Below are 15,113 nucleotides of genomic sequence, written 5' to 3' on the forward strand. Positions count from 1 at the left end.
TATTTGCCTTGTGTGCTGACGTATCCATACAGGTTCCGAGTTTAGATATTTGCCTTGTGTGCTGACGTATCCATATATGTTCCGAGTTTAAATATTTGCCTTGTGTGCTGCCGTTTCCATATAGGTTCCGAGTTTAGATATTTGCCTTGTGTGCTGACGTATCCATATATGTTCCGAGTTTAAATATTTGCCTTGTGTGCTGCCGTTTCCATATAGGTTCCGAGTTTAGATATTTGCCTTGTGTGCTGACGTATCCATACAGGTTCCGAGTTTAGATATCTGCCTTGTATGCTGACGTATCCATATATAATCCAAGTTTAGATATTTGCCTTGTGTGCTGACGTATCCATACAGGTTCCGAGTTTAGATATTTGCCTTGTGTGCTGACGTTTCCATACAGGTTCCGAGTTTAGATATTTGCCTTGTCTGCTGACGTTTCCATACAGGTTCCTAGTTTAGATATTTGCCTTGTGTGCTGACGTATCCATACAGGTTCCTAGTTTAGATATTTGCCTTGTGTGCTGACGTATCCATACAGGTTCCGAGTTTAAAAAATTGCCTTGTGTGCTGACGTATCCATACAGGTTCCGAGTTTAAATATTTGCCTTGTATGCTGACGTTTCCATACAGGTTCCGAGTTTAGATATTTGCCCTGTGTGCTGACGTATCCATACAGGTTCCGAGTTTAGATATTTGCCTTCTGTGCTGACGTATCCATACAGGTTCCGTAGGATCTTTGTTACAGGATATCAAGTTCCATAAGTAATGAAGAATCAATTAACTCGAAAAGGATCAACACAATTATAAGCAGATTTCCTCCCACGCTTATTAACATACACATATTCAAAGGTATCAACAATGATACTATCATACAATCAAAATTATAATATAATGTTTAAGATATAATTCATAATATATCACAGCCAAATTGGTTTAATTACTATCCAAACGGCAAAAAATATTTAATTGACAAAGATTCAGTAAACCTAAATAATGCCATGACACCGATCATCGTTATACATCGTTAATTTTCGTACAATAAAGACCTCGACTAGTAACAAGGTGAATGACTCAGTAGTTCAATCCAACGTAATGCTTCAAGTATACCACATCGTTGAGATATCATTGATTCAACATGTGCCCTCAATTAAAGAAAATGATATAATCAACTTATTAAATGAAATAAATTAGCTGAATCGTACAATCTGGGACTTGGTAAATACGTCAAGGTATTGATAGGAAGTATTGGATTGTTTGTTAACATATCAAATACGGTAGTATGCACCAATCATACAGCATGTTAACTATCTTATCTTTGGAAAAGGAATTCTTTCGTGCAACTGAATACCATATAATCATTTCACACTTGACTCGCCATTTGTACACAGTGTGATCATGTTGCCCTGTCTACTGTTTCTGGTGATTGGAATGGTTGGGGGTGAAACATGTGATGTGGTATTCCAGGACTCCACCCACGCCAAGGCCAGTGTTCAGGAGTGTATTACATCAATGATGCAGGACTTTGTAAGCGAATTCGAATCCGCGCGAAAGTCTGATATCAAGCTGATTAAGAGCATGCAAATAGAAATTGAAAATCTTAAGGCTGACAATCTGTTAAATCGAAAAGAAATTGATCAGCTGAAATATGCCTATCAGAAACAAGAGCGGCAATATCAACAGCTAAGCACCGAGTCATCTGAACGCGTGGACATAATAGACAGATTGAAAATAAAATTGGACAATATTACACTAGAAAACGGTTACATGAAGGACAACCTGGACTCTTTGTCTAAAGCTTATTTGCAAAAAGATAAGAAATTCGAAAGATCAGTGTTAACGCCACGGACGCATCGGGAACCTATAACAGATGTACCTGGGGACCTTTCACCAAGTAACCACGCCCCCGCTCGATCCGTCTTTTCGTCGTCTGGCGGTAAGACTTTTAGTTTATTTTTCGTGTAACACGAAAAATTCAATTCAGTGAATTTATTTTGAACTTGAATCTTTTTGCGTGCGGGAAACATGAAAATCTCACACAGTTCCTTCTTCTAATGTCTATAATTTCTAACAAATCTCGCCCGATGGAGATGAAAAAGGCCTTAAAAAGTTGCCATCCCGCAGGTTGTTCCCATTGCTGAAAACCATTTAAATTTTCTCGTGGCGATCCCTGTGCCTGAACAACCTGGGCAATAATTAAAATAATAATAATAATAATAATTCGAGCTTCTTATATACCGCTTTATCACAGCCTAGTTCGTAGGTCGTCTCAAAGCGGTTCACAGATTATAGGACAAATACAAATAAGGCCTTTGCATCCAGCAAATATCTTTCTCAACACCATGGGGAGCATACAGCGGGTGCTGCCATTTCGGCGGTCACAACAAACATTCTACAAATCTAGCACTACCCACCCACGTACTCATTTACAGCTGAGTAGACTGGAACAAGCGGAGTAGAGTATTTTGCTCAAAGATACAACACAGTGCCGTGACAAGAGTCGAACTCGCAACCCTTCGGTCACGAGCCCGGCGTCCTACCACTAAACTACCGTGCTTCCCATAATTGACAATCGACACAGAAATGCATTGCAACGCAAATACGCTTGATTTATTCAAATTACTCTTTACATATAACGAGGGCTGCGTTAATCGCTAAATGTTAGAGTATGTTCATCGTCGTTTTTGTTTTGTTCAGTTGGCTCCTCGGTGTGTTTTTATATCCATTTTGTATTTGGATATTTTCCTTGTGTCTTGATGACGTGGATCATCTGCAATAGTGATGCCAATAATCTACAGTTAATCAACAACACTGCAAACATATAAACTACATGCTGCAGACTTACATAATTCTTGATATAAGCAGTTAACATTTATCTCAACTTTTAAGTCATTGTCAATGAAATCAAGTTATGATGATGTCACCATCGAAAGGGAAATATCTTAATCAAGTCAATCACCACGTTAGTGTAGGAGGTAAATGTGTAATTATGTGTCACTATTTTTCTCGAAGTATCTTCACAGTTTTAATGAACCATGTGCCTTTAACAGTGCCCTCGCACAGAGAGGCTATGGAAAAACAATTTAACCTGGTCTCAGATCAGTTGATTGACATAAATCAAGAGGAAATTTCATCTGGGTCATAGCTGTAGGTTCAATCGCAAACTAACTACATTATACATGTATATATTACAGATTCAGAGACTACACCTGTAGCGTTCCATGCCATCCTTGCTCACAAGGTTATAGATCCCGGCAATGACCAAGAACTCTCCTTCGAGCACGTCATCACAAACACTGGTAACTACTACAGCCATAACACTGGGGCATTCACAGCCTACCAACCCGGTACGTACGTCTTCACGTGGGAAATAACGGCGACTGCGTCCCAGTATATTGATACTCACTTGGTTAAAAATGGTGATGTAGTCGGATCCATAAAGGCTTGGGGCTATTATACTTCAGGCAGTACGTCGAGTGGTTCAGCCGTCCTCGTTCTCATTAATCGGGATGAAGTTTGGGTACGAGTTGGCGACCACACCGCAGGAGTAGATGTCCTGGCGACATACACGATGTTCTCGGGGTTCAGAGTGTACTAAACTACCGTTAGCTGCAATGCCTTTGAAACACAAAATTGTAGACCATGTCATATGACTACGACAATAAAGGCTTTGGTTTGAAAACTATTTAAAGCTTTAAAGCGAAAAGACAACATATGTTTTGTCAGTGCAAATTTCTTAAACACCTTATCTCGAACTGTTGTTTTATGATGTTACTAGATATTGTCTTTTTGTGTGTTTGGTTTGTTTTTGTTTCGTTTTTTGTTCTTATGCAATACATAACAAACATGTGTCAATTGACTCTTGCAGGTATTAATAACTACAAGTAATACACATGTATGTTATTGCCAGCTTGTATATACTGGGTTATGTTCATCACTCATTGTATGATAAGAACAATGTCCACACTTGCACAGCCAAACTGTTTTTGCACCAACGGTCATCACCTATGTACATTTTATATGTGAAAGTGTTCTTATCGTAAAATATAGAAATGGTGTTCACATAGTTTTTTAAACGACTTTAATCTTCACGTGTACAAATCACATCGGACACGTATTCAGGTAAACATAGCCGTCTTGTTCATGGTCGTGCCCTTTGACCATTGTTCTCGTCAACCGGGTCACTTACGTAATTCGCCAAGGTTTGGACATGCCAGGTGAATAAAAGCTTTAGGCCGACATTAACAAACAGTAGACCTCCAGTCGTATTTTCGTATTATCATTCGGTATCACCGATCCACTCTCTATGTCAGCCACTGGCCAGCCACAACTCGCGGGCACTCATCAACATGTTTTTCTCTGTTCTGATAGCCCCACTCTAGACAGGTTTACGGTCTCTGTAACACTGTGTAGCACGTGTTGTAAAATCAGACATACTGGTGAATATACTAACAAGAAATGTAGTATCTACAGTAACGTCCGTTTTGTTTTGTAAAATAGTGACCAACCAACAGTGATACAGCAAATAAGGACTGGATATAACACCAAAGCAATAGAAAAATACCTTCGGTGGGTTCGAGATTTTATCCACATGCGAGCGATGAGAAAATAGTGTGTGATAATCTGTTTATCATCTATTTCCTTCTACGTTATATATTTCTCCATTCACAAAATCAACTATATTCCATATCCTTAGTCCGACTTCTGGGATCTAATGATCATAGATATTCACGGTCGGTTACAAACGCAAAAACAAATAAACAAATTACCATTAATATTTTTTTCATATTTTTACAATTTTTTCCTTACGCGGAACACCGTTGTGTGGATGCTATTTCCGGTTCATGACGTCCACTAGCGCGAGCAATCAATCTCTTTTAAGAGAAGCCATTCCCAAATGAGAAAATCTCAGGTCGTTCTCAATTGCTTCCCGAGTATTCTCACGTTGAAAACCCGTGAATTTATCATGCTGTACGTGTATATAGATGATAATAAAAACACATGATACTGCCATGACAAAAAACATCGATTTCGATGTTCGATGTTCGATATGTTCCGAGTGATCCTTGTAACTGACGCAGGTTATCGCACATAGTTCACTCAGCCAACTGAATTATTCGAACCACACAAAATATGCGCGGCTTGTTCCAGCCCAGGTAAACTTCCTAGTCTTATTGCTATTATTGTCTTAGGCGAGTATGGTATTGGTGTTCGAACACAGCTTTATACTTGTCCATACGTATAGAGCAAAGCAATCATGTTTGTGCATACCAAATCTGGTTATTGCACAGAAACCAACTCATCAATCTCAAAATATGCATATAAAATTCACATAACACAGCCTGACACATGCCAACATGTATGTGTATAACTAATTTCATTGAAATCGAACCATTATTATGGCAGTTGTTGTATGGAAACCAATTAGCAAATCCTGAGTTCTCATTTCATAAACTATGTATACAAACGGACCCTTAGCTATGTTAATATGCATGTCAATATCAACGTTCGCTTAAATTGGACCATCTTAATGCAGTTTTGTATGGTACACATATTTTACTGAAGCGTGATAGACGGACAGACGGACGCACCCCAATCGAATTCACAGTTTTATTTGAAAAGTAAGGGATATCAGGAGCTCGGCTATTTACAGGGTAAATGACTCATTTTTGTGTACAGCACCTGGAATCAAGTATACCATATCATCGACACATTGTTGAAAATTACATAATCAAGCTAAATCGTACAAAATGAGACTATTTTTAATGCGTCAATGTATCGATAGAAATATGAATTGAAGTGTTTATTAACTTATATAAATACGGTAATATGCACCAATCGTACAGCATGCCAACTATCTTATCTTTTGAAGAATAACGTTTCGCTACTGCCGAAGACAATTTAATCATTTCGCATTCGCCATTTGTACACAGTGTGATCATGTTGCCCTGTCTGCTGTTTCTGGTGATTGGAATGGTTGGGGGGGAAACATGTGATGTGGTATTCCAGGACTCCACCCACACCACGGACAGTATTAAGGAGTGCATTACGTCAATGATGCAGGACTTTTTAAGCGAATTCGAATCCGCACGAAAGTCTGATGTCAAGCTGATTAAGAGCATGCATATAGAAATTGAAAATCTTAAAGCTGACAATCTGATAAATCGAAAAGAAATTGATCAGCTGAAATATGCCTATCAGAAACAAGAGCAGCAATACCAACAGCTACGCACCGAGTCAACTGAACGCGCGGACATAATAGACAGTTTGAAAATGAAATTGGACAATATAACCCTAGAAAGTGGTTACATTGAGGACAACAATGACATTTTTGCTAAAGCTGCTTATACGAAAACCAACAAGAGATCCGAGATACCTTCTTTGTTTACGTCACGGACGCACCGGACACCGGTGAGAGATGAACACGAGGACCCTTCACCAAGTATACACGTCCCTAGACAATTCGCCAGTGTGTCCTTCAATAGTAAGATCTTTAGTTAATATGACGTCTACTCTTCAAGAAAAGTACTATTAAACAACATTTTTTCAGCGATAATTTCCGTTTTTCTTCCGACAATAAATCATTATTGCTGAATATCCTAGACAAAAACTGAAAAAAAAAGAATTCTCGACTTTTTATTCCATAATGCTGGATGCATTGAAATTTCAACAAAGTTTAAGCTAATTAAAGGATTTTATACGCACACCAGGGGCTACGTTCATCCCGAGACATTAGTGCACTGTCATTATGGAAGCAATTTAATTTATATGTGTACATATTGGTATTATATTTTATTTCGCAGATATGTATACAAAAATCTACTGTTGGATCAACGTGATAATAATAAGTATATATCACAAACACTGTTTATACTACAGTGTAACTTGCAATGCTAACTGTATGGCGTGCTTTCTATTTGCCTGGTAAAATGTAAAACAAAGGCTGTTGTCATCAAATCAATTAACTAGTACACGTTCAGTAAAGACACTGCTTTCTAAAACAGTTACCCCGAACGAGAATTTTGTCCTTATTTTTTTTACTTACATATTTTTGGTGATTTTAAATGAGTTGGAGTCAACGCAAAAAGTACAAATATTACTGCGTTTTTTTGCTTCCATATTAGTGAAGTGATGTATTTTCCCTACGTCACATCCATAGGGAATATCGTTATCACGTCGGGAAATGGTTTAATATAAAGTATTTGTAAAACACGTTCTCCGCAGTTTAATGATATTTTTTACTGAATCCTGTAATTTATCACTTCCAATTATCACAGAGGCAAGACACAGCCAATTTGATTTGGACTCCAGTCGGTTGATTGTCATTATCAGAGTAGGTGAGAAAAGTGGATCAATTATCAAACTGTTGTTGTAATTGTAGACTTGATAGTGTACACTATATTTATTACAGATTCAGAGATAACTCCTGTAGCGTTCCATGCCATCCTTGCTCATCAGGTTATAGATCCCGGCAATGACCACGAACTCTCCTTCGAGCACGTCATCACCAATACTGGTAACTACTACAGCCATAACACTGGAGCGTTCACAGCCTACCAACCCGGTTCGTACGTCTTCACGTGGGAAATAACGGCGTCTACGTCCCAGTTTATTGATACTCACTTGCTTAGAAATGGTGATGTAGTCGGATCCATAAGGACTTGGGGCTACTCTGGTTCAGGCAGTACATCGAGTGGGACAGCCGTCCTTGCACTCGATAGTCGGGATGAAGTTTTGGTGCGAGTTGGCGACCACACTTCGGGAGCTGATGTCTTGCCGACGTACACGATGTTCTCGGGTTTCAGATTGTGCTGAACTACAGTTAGATGTAATGCGTTTAGAAACACAAACTTGTAGATAAAGTTATATGACTATGGAAATAAATGCTTTGGTTTGAAAACTAATTATGGTTTCACTTTTCGTTCAAAAGACAACATACATGTATGTATTGTCCTTCCATATTTCTAGAATACCAAAACCTTACAAGCTGTTCTAACATTTATCGTGATGATGTTTTACTTTTTGACGAGACCTTTTTCTAAAAAAAAAAATTCTAGCAAAAATGTGTCGCTCTTGTTAGTGTTAATAGTTACCAGTAATACATTAAAAAAAAAAATTCCCAATTTGTATTTCATACTCTGGATAGTGTATATCTTTCATTTTATCATTGTATTTGGCAAATTAATATCACTTTTTGCATCCTGTAGTACTGTAAAATTGGAAATTTTCGCGGTGTGGAAATGTTTGCGTTTTGAGTGTTGAGTGAATAAGCGCGAAAATATCAACTCACGAATATAATTTATAGATGATATATATTAGAGATATATAGGATAAATACATTTCTTATGCAAAGTCAACGCGAAAATGTTCACATCGCGATCGGTTTAAATAGCTATAAGACTCTTACGTTGCAACACGCAAACATTTCAACTTTTACAGTATCTGACATTCTATATGGGAGTTGTTCTGCGGGCTGTTATTTTGGTGAAATATTAGTGAATGGAGTGGAGGGAAAGTTCATGTTTCAAGCAGATGGCCATGTTCACGAGTTTGCTAACCGGAACGTAATGCTACAGATATATGACTCTAATAACAATGTGCATCATACGGAAATGGTACAGATGTTGATGTCGAAAAAGAGTATTAATACATTTGATAAACGTAAACAGGAAAAACAACCACCAGCTATAATGCAGTATATAATTGATAAGAATTGAAGTCAAGGGTTCTTATCAGATTAAAAGGAAGACATGACTTTGAGCGAGCAACGATAAATAGTTCAAGGTCAGACAAAATGACCGTTAATATTACCAAGTTGGTTGTTGTATTTCACATAAGAAGGACATTTATAAGTACAATGCCATTATTGATACCTTCTAGAGATTCAATCTATTAATAATGATATTAGACAATAATTTGTCACAAAACCAATGATATTAATCAAATAGAATGTTATGGGCTCTGGTGTAAAAGTGAAGTCCACTGGAAATCTCAGTCTGAAAAATGCTATTTCTGTTTCAGTCATTGAAATGGATACATACAGATACATTTTTGAAAAAATGGAAAAACCCCACCACTCAATCATTGTTTCGCTTTATACTACTCCACACATTACTTAAGCATTTCATAACATCACTCTATATTTACATTCTTGATGTTTGTTCTGTACATTAATCTACCAACAGAAAACAACTGCCATTGTGTGGCAGGGATAGCCTGTCCAAGTATCATGGATAGTGTTAGTAATTAAATTATAATGTTTATTGAAAGGTGGATGAATGAAGTAATATTAGTGGAGTTTAATTTGTAATTATGTCTTGTTTGTACAGGTGTACATGTATTGTTTGTAGTATCTAGTCTTGTTCAGTGTCATTGTCCATGTGTCAGTTGTTCAGTGCCATGTGCTTTTGTTTATGTTTTGTTCTGTAACCTGTGACCTGTTTGTGACCTGTAACGCCATACTTACCTGTTGGTCATGTGACCTTTCTTACCTGCCCATGCAATTCACCTGAGTGAAAAATCAGTTTTGGCAGACATGTTGGAAGGGTTGACCATATAGAAAAGGTAGGAGTTAATATGTTCAAAATTAATGTAATTTTGAAGATACTCTTTTCATGTAATAGCTAACTATAAAACAGATTGTATTAACTCACCAAATTATCATGAGATATTTTGAGTAACTAGTATAGTGTACTTTATTGATGTACTGAGTAATGTTCAGGCTATATGCTCTGTGAATATTTGGAAATTCGAAATAACTTCTTTCTATTTCTATTTTAACGATAATGTAAATATATCAGACTAAATCAATTACATACTACGATGTAACAGCGTTTGATTGTTCTTGCAAGTACTGTAAAGAGTCCTTGGTTATTTGTTCAGATTCGCCTGCAGTTATATACTGGATTATCAGGATTATAATGGAACCCTTGTCCCATTGATAGAGTAAGTTCATTACAGTTATATACAATATAAATAATGTATATTACAAATGATATATGTTGTAGGTCTAAGTAATGTGTAATATATTAGCCAGTTAAATAGGTTATAAAAGTCTATTTTGTCCATGAGCATTGTTATATAAAGTCAATGAAATAAGTAAAGATATTGTGAAATAAATCATAAGTATGAAATACAATTAATGATAAATAATAAATGTAATTATACAGATAATGATATGATACCTTGTAATAGGTACAGTGTAATGTTTTAGTAACAAGGTGGTGTCTACTGCATATTTCCTATACGTTTGTCATTGTGTTCTTGTAGGGTGTAAATTCATCCAGCATGTCTGATGTCCAGAAATGGGATAATTAAACGAATGGAAACCAAGAACGTGTTTGTTGTAACGCCTCTGCCCAAATCCCATCCCTATTTCATTTGGACTGTGAATACACTATGAAGACAACCATTCTCGTGCAACCAGTCAGCTGATTTCACACACAATGACCACTGCTACGCACTGTACCGTTTCTGAGAAGAGTTATCTCCCCTTCTCCGAGATTCCGTATGTACAATTATCATTATTTTTAATTTTTAATTTCAAAATAAAAAAATAAATATTCATAACATTGTCATATTAAATACTGACTTCCGACTCACTAAATCGTTCCGAAACGTAGGTAACCAACACTTAATTGTCGTCTGCTAGACTGTTGCGCTAACCTACAGGATGACGGACGTAGAGGGTAGCCTCCTAACAGATAGCCCCATCAAGACGTGTGGTATAAAAGTGGCAGGCTGACTGCGAAAAAATTGGGCAAAATTGTTTTTGGAGGAAACGGAGTTCATGTACGCGAAAGGAGAATAAAGTTTACGTGCATATACATCGAATGTAGGAGGTTTCTAAAAGAAAATGTATTCAGCTTTCCAACGGTACTAAGCATTTCCCCGTAGTTCAACTAGAAATGTTGTTTTTGATGAAAGAAAGTTAGGTGGGGTCGACATTTCGACGTCGAGAGCTTTCCTCCCTTCTCGGATATGTGCTAATTGGCGGTAACATTTTTACCAAAAGTCGATCTAAACCCCTCAAACATGTAAAATAACGCTGAAAACCTTTGTTATGGTCCAAATATAACAAATTATCAGTTCCCTGTGATAAAGATGGTTATATCTTTCAAATAATAACGAAACGCCATCAAATAATCATTCGCTGAATTTGTAGTACTAGCCAAGTTCCGGTTCCGGCTTGTTGTTTGTGCAATGGCACATGTATAAAAACAATATTAAGGGTGCAAATATTTAATTCGAATGCTGTTTTCTATGTGTAAATTCTGTATAAATCGTTGATCGCTATATTCATCAGAATTAAGGTGATGATTTTATCAAGTTGACACAATACCACCAATGTTTCTTTTTAAGCTAAACAAGATAAGTTTGATTTTTAAATTATTTTTTCTCAAGCCGTGATACAAATGTGGTTGATATTATATTCATCGCCGGCAAATGCGAAACGAATGTCTAATTTTTACAACAATCTATATTTACATTTGCGCTGCAACCTACTATATGAACATTGGCAGCGGAAATGCATTTCATTTGAGTATGAAAGCAAAAACTCTCGTGACCTATAGTAAAAATGTAAATATATGGATTGAACGGCTTTTTTTTTTTTTTTTTTAATTTTCATGATGGTATGAACGCAAATCCTTTAAACAAAGTAATCATTCTTGTTGTAAGTGCACATTGGGTCTTAATGTGGGAGGAAAGCAAATTTCCTCGGGTCCGATCGGGGAATCGAACCCCGGTTGTCTTGGTGAAAAGCGAGTTTGTTATCCACTGTGCCACTCGACCACCAATCATACACGGAAATCGAACCCCAGACACTCGACCACCGACCATTTAAAGAGATCTCCGCTCATTCTGAATATGAGAGAGTAAAATAGGTTAACCGACTTTTACCTGTGGTCGTAAGGATCAAATGAAGCCAGGATAAAAGGGTAAACAAAAGTTTAATTTTCTGTTCACTCTGAAGGACACTAATTTCTTTCAGAACAGTTCACAATTCTATTGCAGTTATCTCCCTTTGTACTTGAAAAGAAAGTATGAACCCTTTTCCTCTTTATTGAATACTGATATATATATAAACATTAATCGGATGGTATTAAACGACTTACGAACGAAGGCAAGGCTGGACATTAATGATATCGATTTCTTTTTTTCCACTTTCCCTCTGTTTACTTCCACTATTATTCACTTTCAAATAGGTTCGTCAAGTGAATAACTTTCGCGTGTTGAGTACAACTGTTACTAATATAACAATAAACGAACGAGCACCTGCTTGCTGGAGTTCGTTTTGGGTCGACACTAGTGAAGCATGTACAGTAGGTCTAAGTGTGAGGAGACGTAACGTTCTAACATGTGATATATTAATGGTATTTGTCGTGTGGGGATGTGTTCAGTGGTTACATATACTATTTGTTATTCTTATTAAATCATGTCGACGATTACTTTGAGAAAAAGCCTTAACGGTATGAACACAGTCGGGATGGAGGAATACGTGGATGAGACAGAGATTGCGACTATGGTGGCGTGGATTGATAATATACCTCTTTCTAGACCCAAAACCAACATGTCGAAGGATTTCGAGGACGGAGGTGAGATTGTGTTTGTTTTGTTTTGTTTATTTATTGTTTAATTGTATAAATCAATATATTTTCAAATTTCTTTACAATGAAACAAATATGTACTGGGCAGTAGATATCTATTGTGGGGTCATTGTTGTATAGGGTCGATTAACGCCAGTTTAATAGGCCCAATTTAAACCAGCTTAACGGACCTAGCTGGTGAAATGAGTAAATTGATCCCCAGCAAAGCGCAGATTAAGTGTATTGGTTATACGATAAGACCCGGCCCTAACAGAACATCAGATAGAACTAATACGCGCCCGAGCTGAATACTTCAACACATGGTCTTGTATTTTTCACCTACAGTGTAACTACAATGTAGCACGTTAAACAGTAATATGAAAACGGCAAAAACTGAAATAAGTGTTACTATTCCTAACCTTTGGGATTTATTTATTGAGGATTGTATATCATAGATGATGGACATTCACTATACATGTTTTATACCATACTACCGTAGTTTTTGTTCAGTATAGACTTATAGAGAATTTACTACACAGTACACCAAAAATATACTGCTGCCATATGAGGGGTTAGGGGATGTGATGGGGAATTGATAACGCTTGAAGATGCATCAGTTATAACTAGTGACAATGCGTCGTAGAAGTGAACATAATATTTAAATGAATAAATACAAAGAATGTCTACGTTTTTGGTATGGTCTGTTAACAAAAACAAAATGCAATCGGACTTCTTCGGAAACATACTTAATATTTACTTGTTTTTGAGTCTGCGGCACTGATGTTGTATTAATGAACTAGTAGATAAGAATATATATTATAAGTTGCTTAATTATATTTATTCAGGTTACATGTATATATAGGCCTTTCCTTAGGAGGTCTAGCACTGATCAAATGAATACTCCTCACCTGTCATTTTCTCTTCTCTATTTTGTGCATTTCCTCGTTTTCTCTCATTTTGTGAGACAAATATCGTTCAGCATGTTAAATTCCTTAAAACTGCATGGCAATTGACTTAAGAAACATTCAATGAAACGATAAAGTGTACGCCCCGACCCTTCTACTATACGTTGCCCTTACAATGTTCTGTTTGCTTTGCTTCTTCTCTTGTTATCATTGAGCTGTTATCACTCTAAGGCTTACAATCCGTGTATATGATAGCCACAAAACTGCATTGTTCATAAAAATGGACGTTTTACATTAAGTAATCAATTTGAAAGTTAATTTAGTGATTTTTTGAGGTCAGGAAAAAACACTCTTAGAAATACTAGTGACCATATAGTTGCTCTATTTGGGCTTCCTCTTACAAATCTTTCCGTTATTCCTTCCATATTCTTGGTACATTGTACATGTAAGATCTGTCCACAGTATACTCCTTGTATATATTCTCGTCTGTCAATACACCTGTTGCTACCCTATCGCCTAAGTAAAATTACCCTGATTCAGAAATCATGCTATTATGTTATAGCCGTTCATAATATCACAGAGAAGCATTCTGGATCGTTAGGATTTTTTTTATTCAATTTGATGCATGATTTATCATATATCATATATCATGCCGTATAATTTTCGATCAACCACATGAAATATCGAAAAACGGTCGGATTTTAGTTGGTCGGATACAGTGCTGTCCCAGGAATGACATAGGTATTTCTACGTCCATTCGCCGAGCTAGCGGCAAATAGTACATTTGTGTTGCTGTGAATTTTTTAAGTAGCCGAGTGGAGTGAGACAGTTAATTCCTATTGGGTAGCACCAAATATACGGCATCGAGATTGTAAATTTGGAGGCGATGGAGTTACACGTAGCAACCTTGTTTATATTATAGGTGTATTGACAGACGAGGCTAATACGTACCACTCCTTAAATTCATTTGAAAACTCATTTGCGTTAGATGTACAACCATCTACTTCAGTTTTTGAGAGCGAAAGTTGAGTATTGTATATAATAAACGCAGACACAACTGTAGTACCACGAACTAGGACATTTACAGGGTAAATTTTGTCTTTTTTCCTTTTTCTTGGAGTGTCAACTGTTTGCCAATGAAAGGCGTATTATGTTTCAAACTTTTAGTGTCTTACAGCTATTAGTTCAAATTAAGAACTTTTGTTTGGCAATTCAGATTTTTTTTGCGGCAGACCTTAATATCTACGATTTTAGGCATGTGCATCATTTCATCATATTTCGCGGTAGCTTTTGAACACTGTTTTGATGTTGTGTATTTGTGTCGATGTGAATAATGTATCATATCTTATTCATGTTTATACTCATTTTCATTTATACATGTATGCTGTAAATGTGTGACGGGAGAAGCGATGGTACGTTGTTATAACTTGTTCCTAATCCACTGTTCAAAGATTGGCAATACAATTTGTTAAAAACAAAAGAGAAGAAAAGTTTATATTTAGGTTCACAGAACACTGTTACATTGCTGACCCTTGATTTTGGAAAAATTACACTATGCTACTAAATTAAGGCTATGGGCAGGTTTTATAGTCACAATCATGATCTATAAGGGGAAATGTGCTAT

At 36.7% G+C, this 15,113-nt stretch overlaps 3 protein-coding genes and 1 long non-coding RNA gene across 4 annotated transcripts in view; all 4 read left to right on the forward strand.

Moving 5' to 3' along the window:
• The first annotated feature begins 1,360 nt into the window (after positions 1-1,360).
• Positions 1,361-3,745, forward strand: LOC110449796. Its single transcript, XM_021496885.1, has 2 exons — positions 1,361-1,933; positions 3,192-3,745. Exons 1-2 carry the CDS (start codon positions 1,396-1,398, stop codon positions 3,593-3,595), a joined length of 942 nt encoding a protein of 313 aa, XP_021352560.1. The 5' UTR covers positions 1,361-1,395; the 3' UTR covers positions 3,596-3,745.
• Positions 3,746-5,782: 2,037 nt separating this feature from the next.
• Positions 5,783-7,892, forward strand: LOC110449795. Its single transcript, XM_021496884.1, has 2 exons — positions 5,783-6,481; positions 7,409-7,892. The coding sequence occupies exons 1-2, from the start codon at positions 5,938-5,940 to the stop codon at positions 7,810-7,812; spliced, it is 948 nt and encodes a 315-aa protein (XP_021352559.1). The 5' UTR covers positions 5,783-5,937; the 3' UTR covers positions 7,813-7,892.
• A 1,624-nt stretch (positions 7,893-9,516) lies between these two features.
• LOC110449753 lies at positions 9,517-10,542 on the forward strand. The gene is made up of 3 exons (XR_002462893.1): positions 9,517-9,561; positions 9,880-9,942; positions 10,267-10,542. It is a non-coding gene; the product is annotated as an uncharacterized LOC110449753 (long non-coding RNA).
• A 1,484-nt stretch (positions 10,543-12,026) lies between these two features.
• Positions 12,027-15,113, forward strand: part of LOC110449780 (sperm flagellar protein 1-like) — a 37,903-nt gene continuing 34,816 nt past the window's right edge. The window contains exon 1 of the mRNA XM_021496861.1: positions 12,027-12,593. Within this exon, the coding sequence (XP_021352536.1) occupies positions 12,434-12,593 (160 nt within the window). The 5' untranslated portion in view covers positions 12,027-12,433. The remainder of the gene's footprint in view (positions 12,594-15,113) is intronic.

The sequence above is a fragment of the Mizuhopecten yessoensis genome, unplaced genomic scaffold (assembly GCF_002113885.1).
Source record: "Mizuhopecten yessoensis strain PY_sf001 unplaced genomic scaffold, ASM211388v2 scaffold4819, whole genome shotgun sequence".
Classification (NCBI taxonomy): domain Eukaryota; kingdom Metazoa; phylum Mollusca; class Bivalvia; order Pectinida; family Pectinidae; genus Mizuhopecten; species Mizuhopecten yessoensis.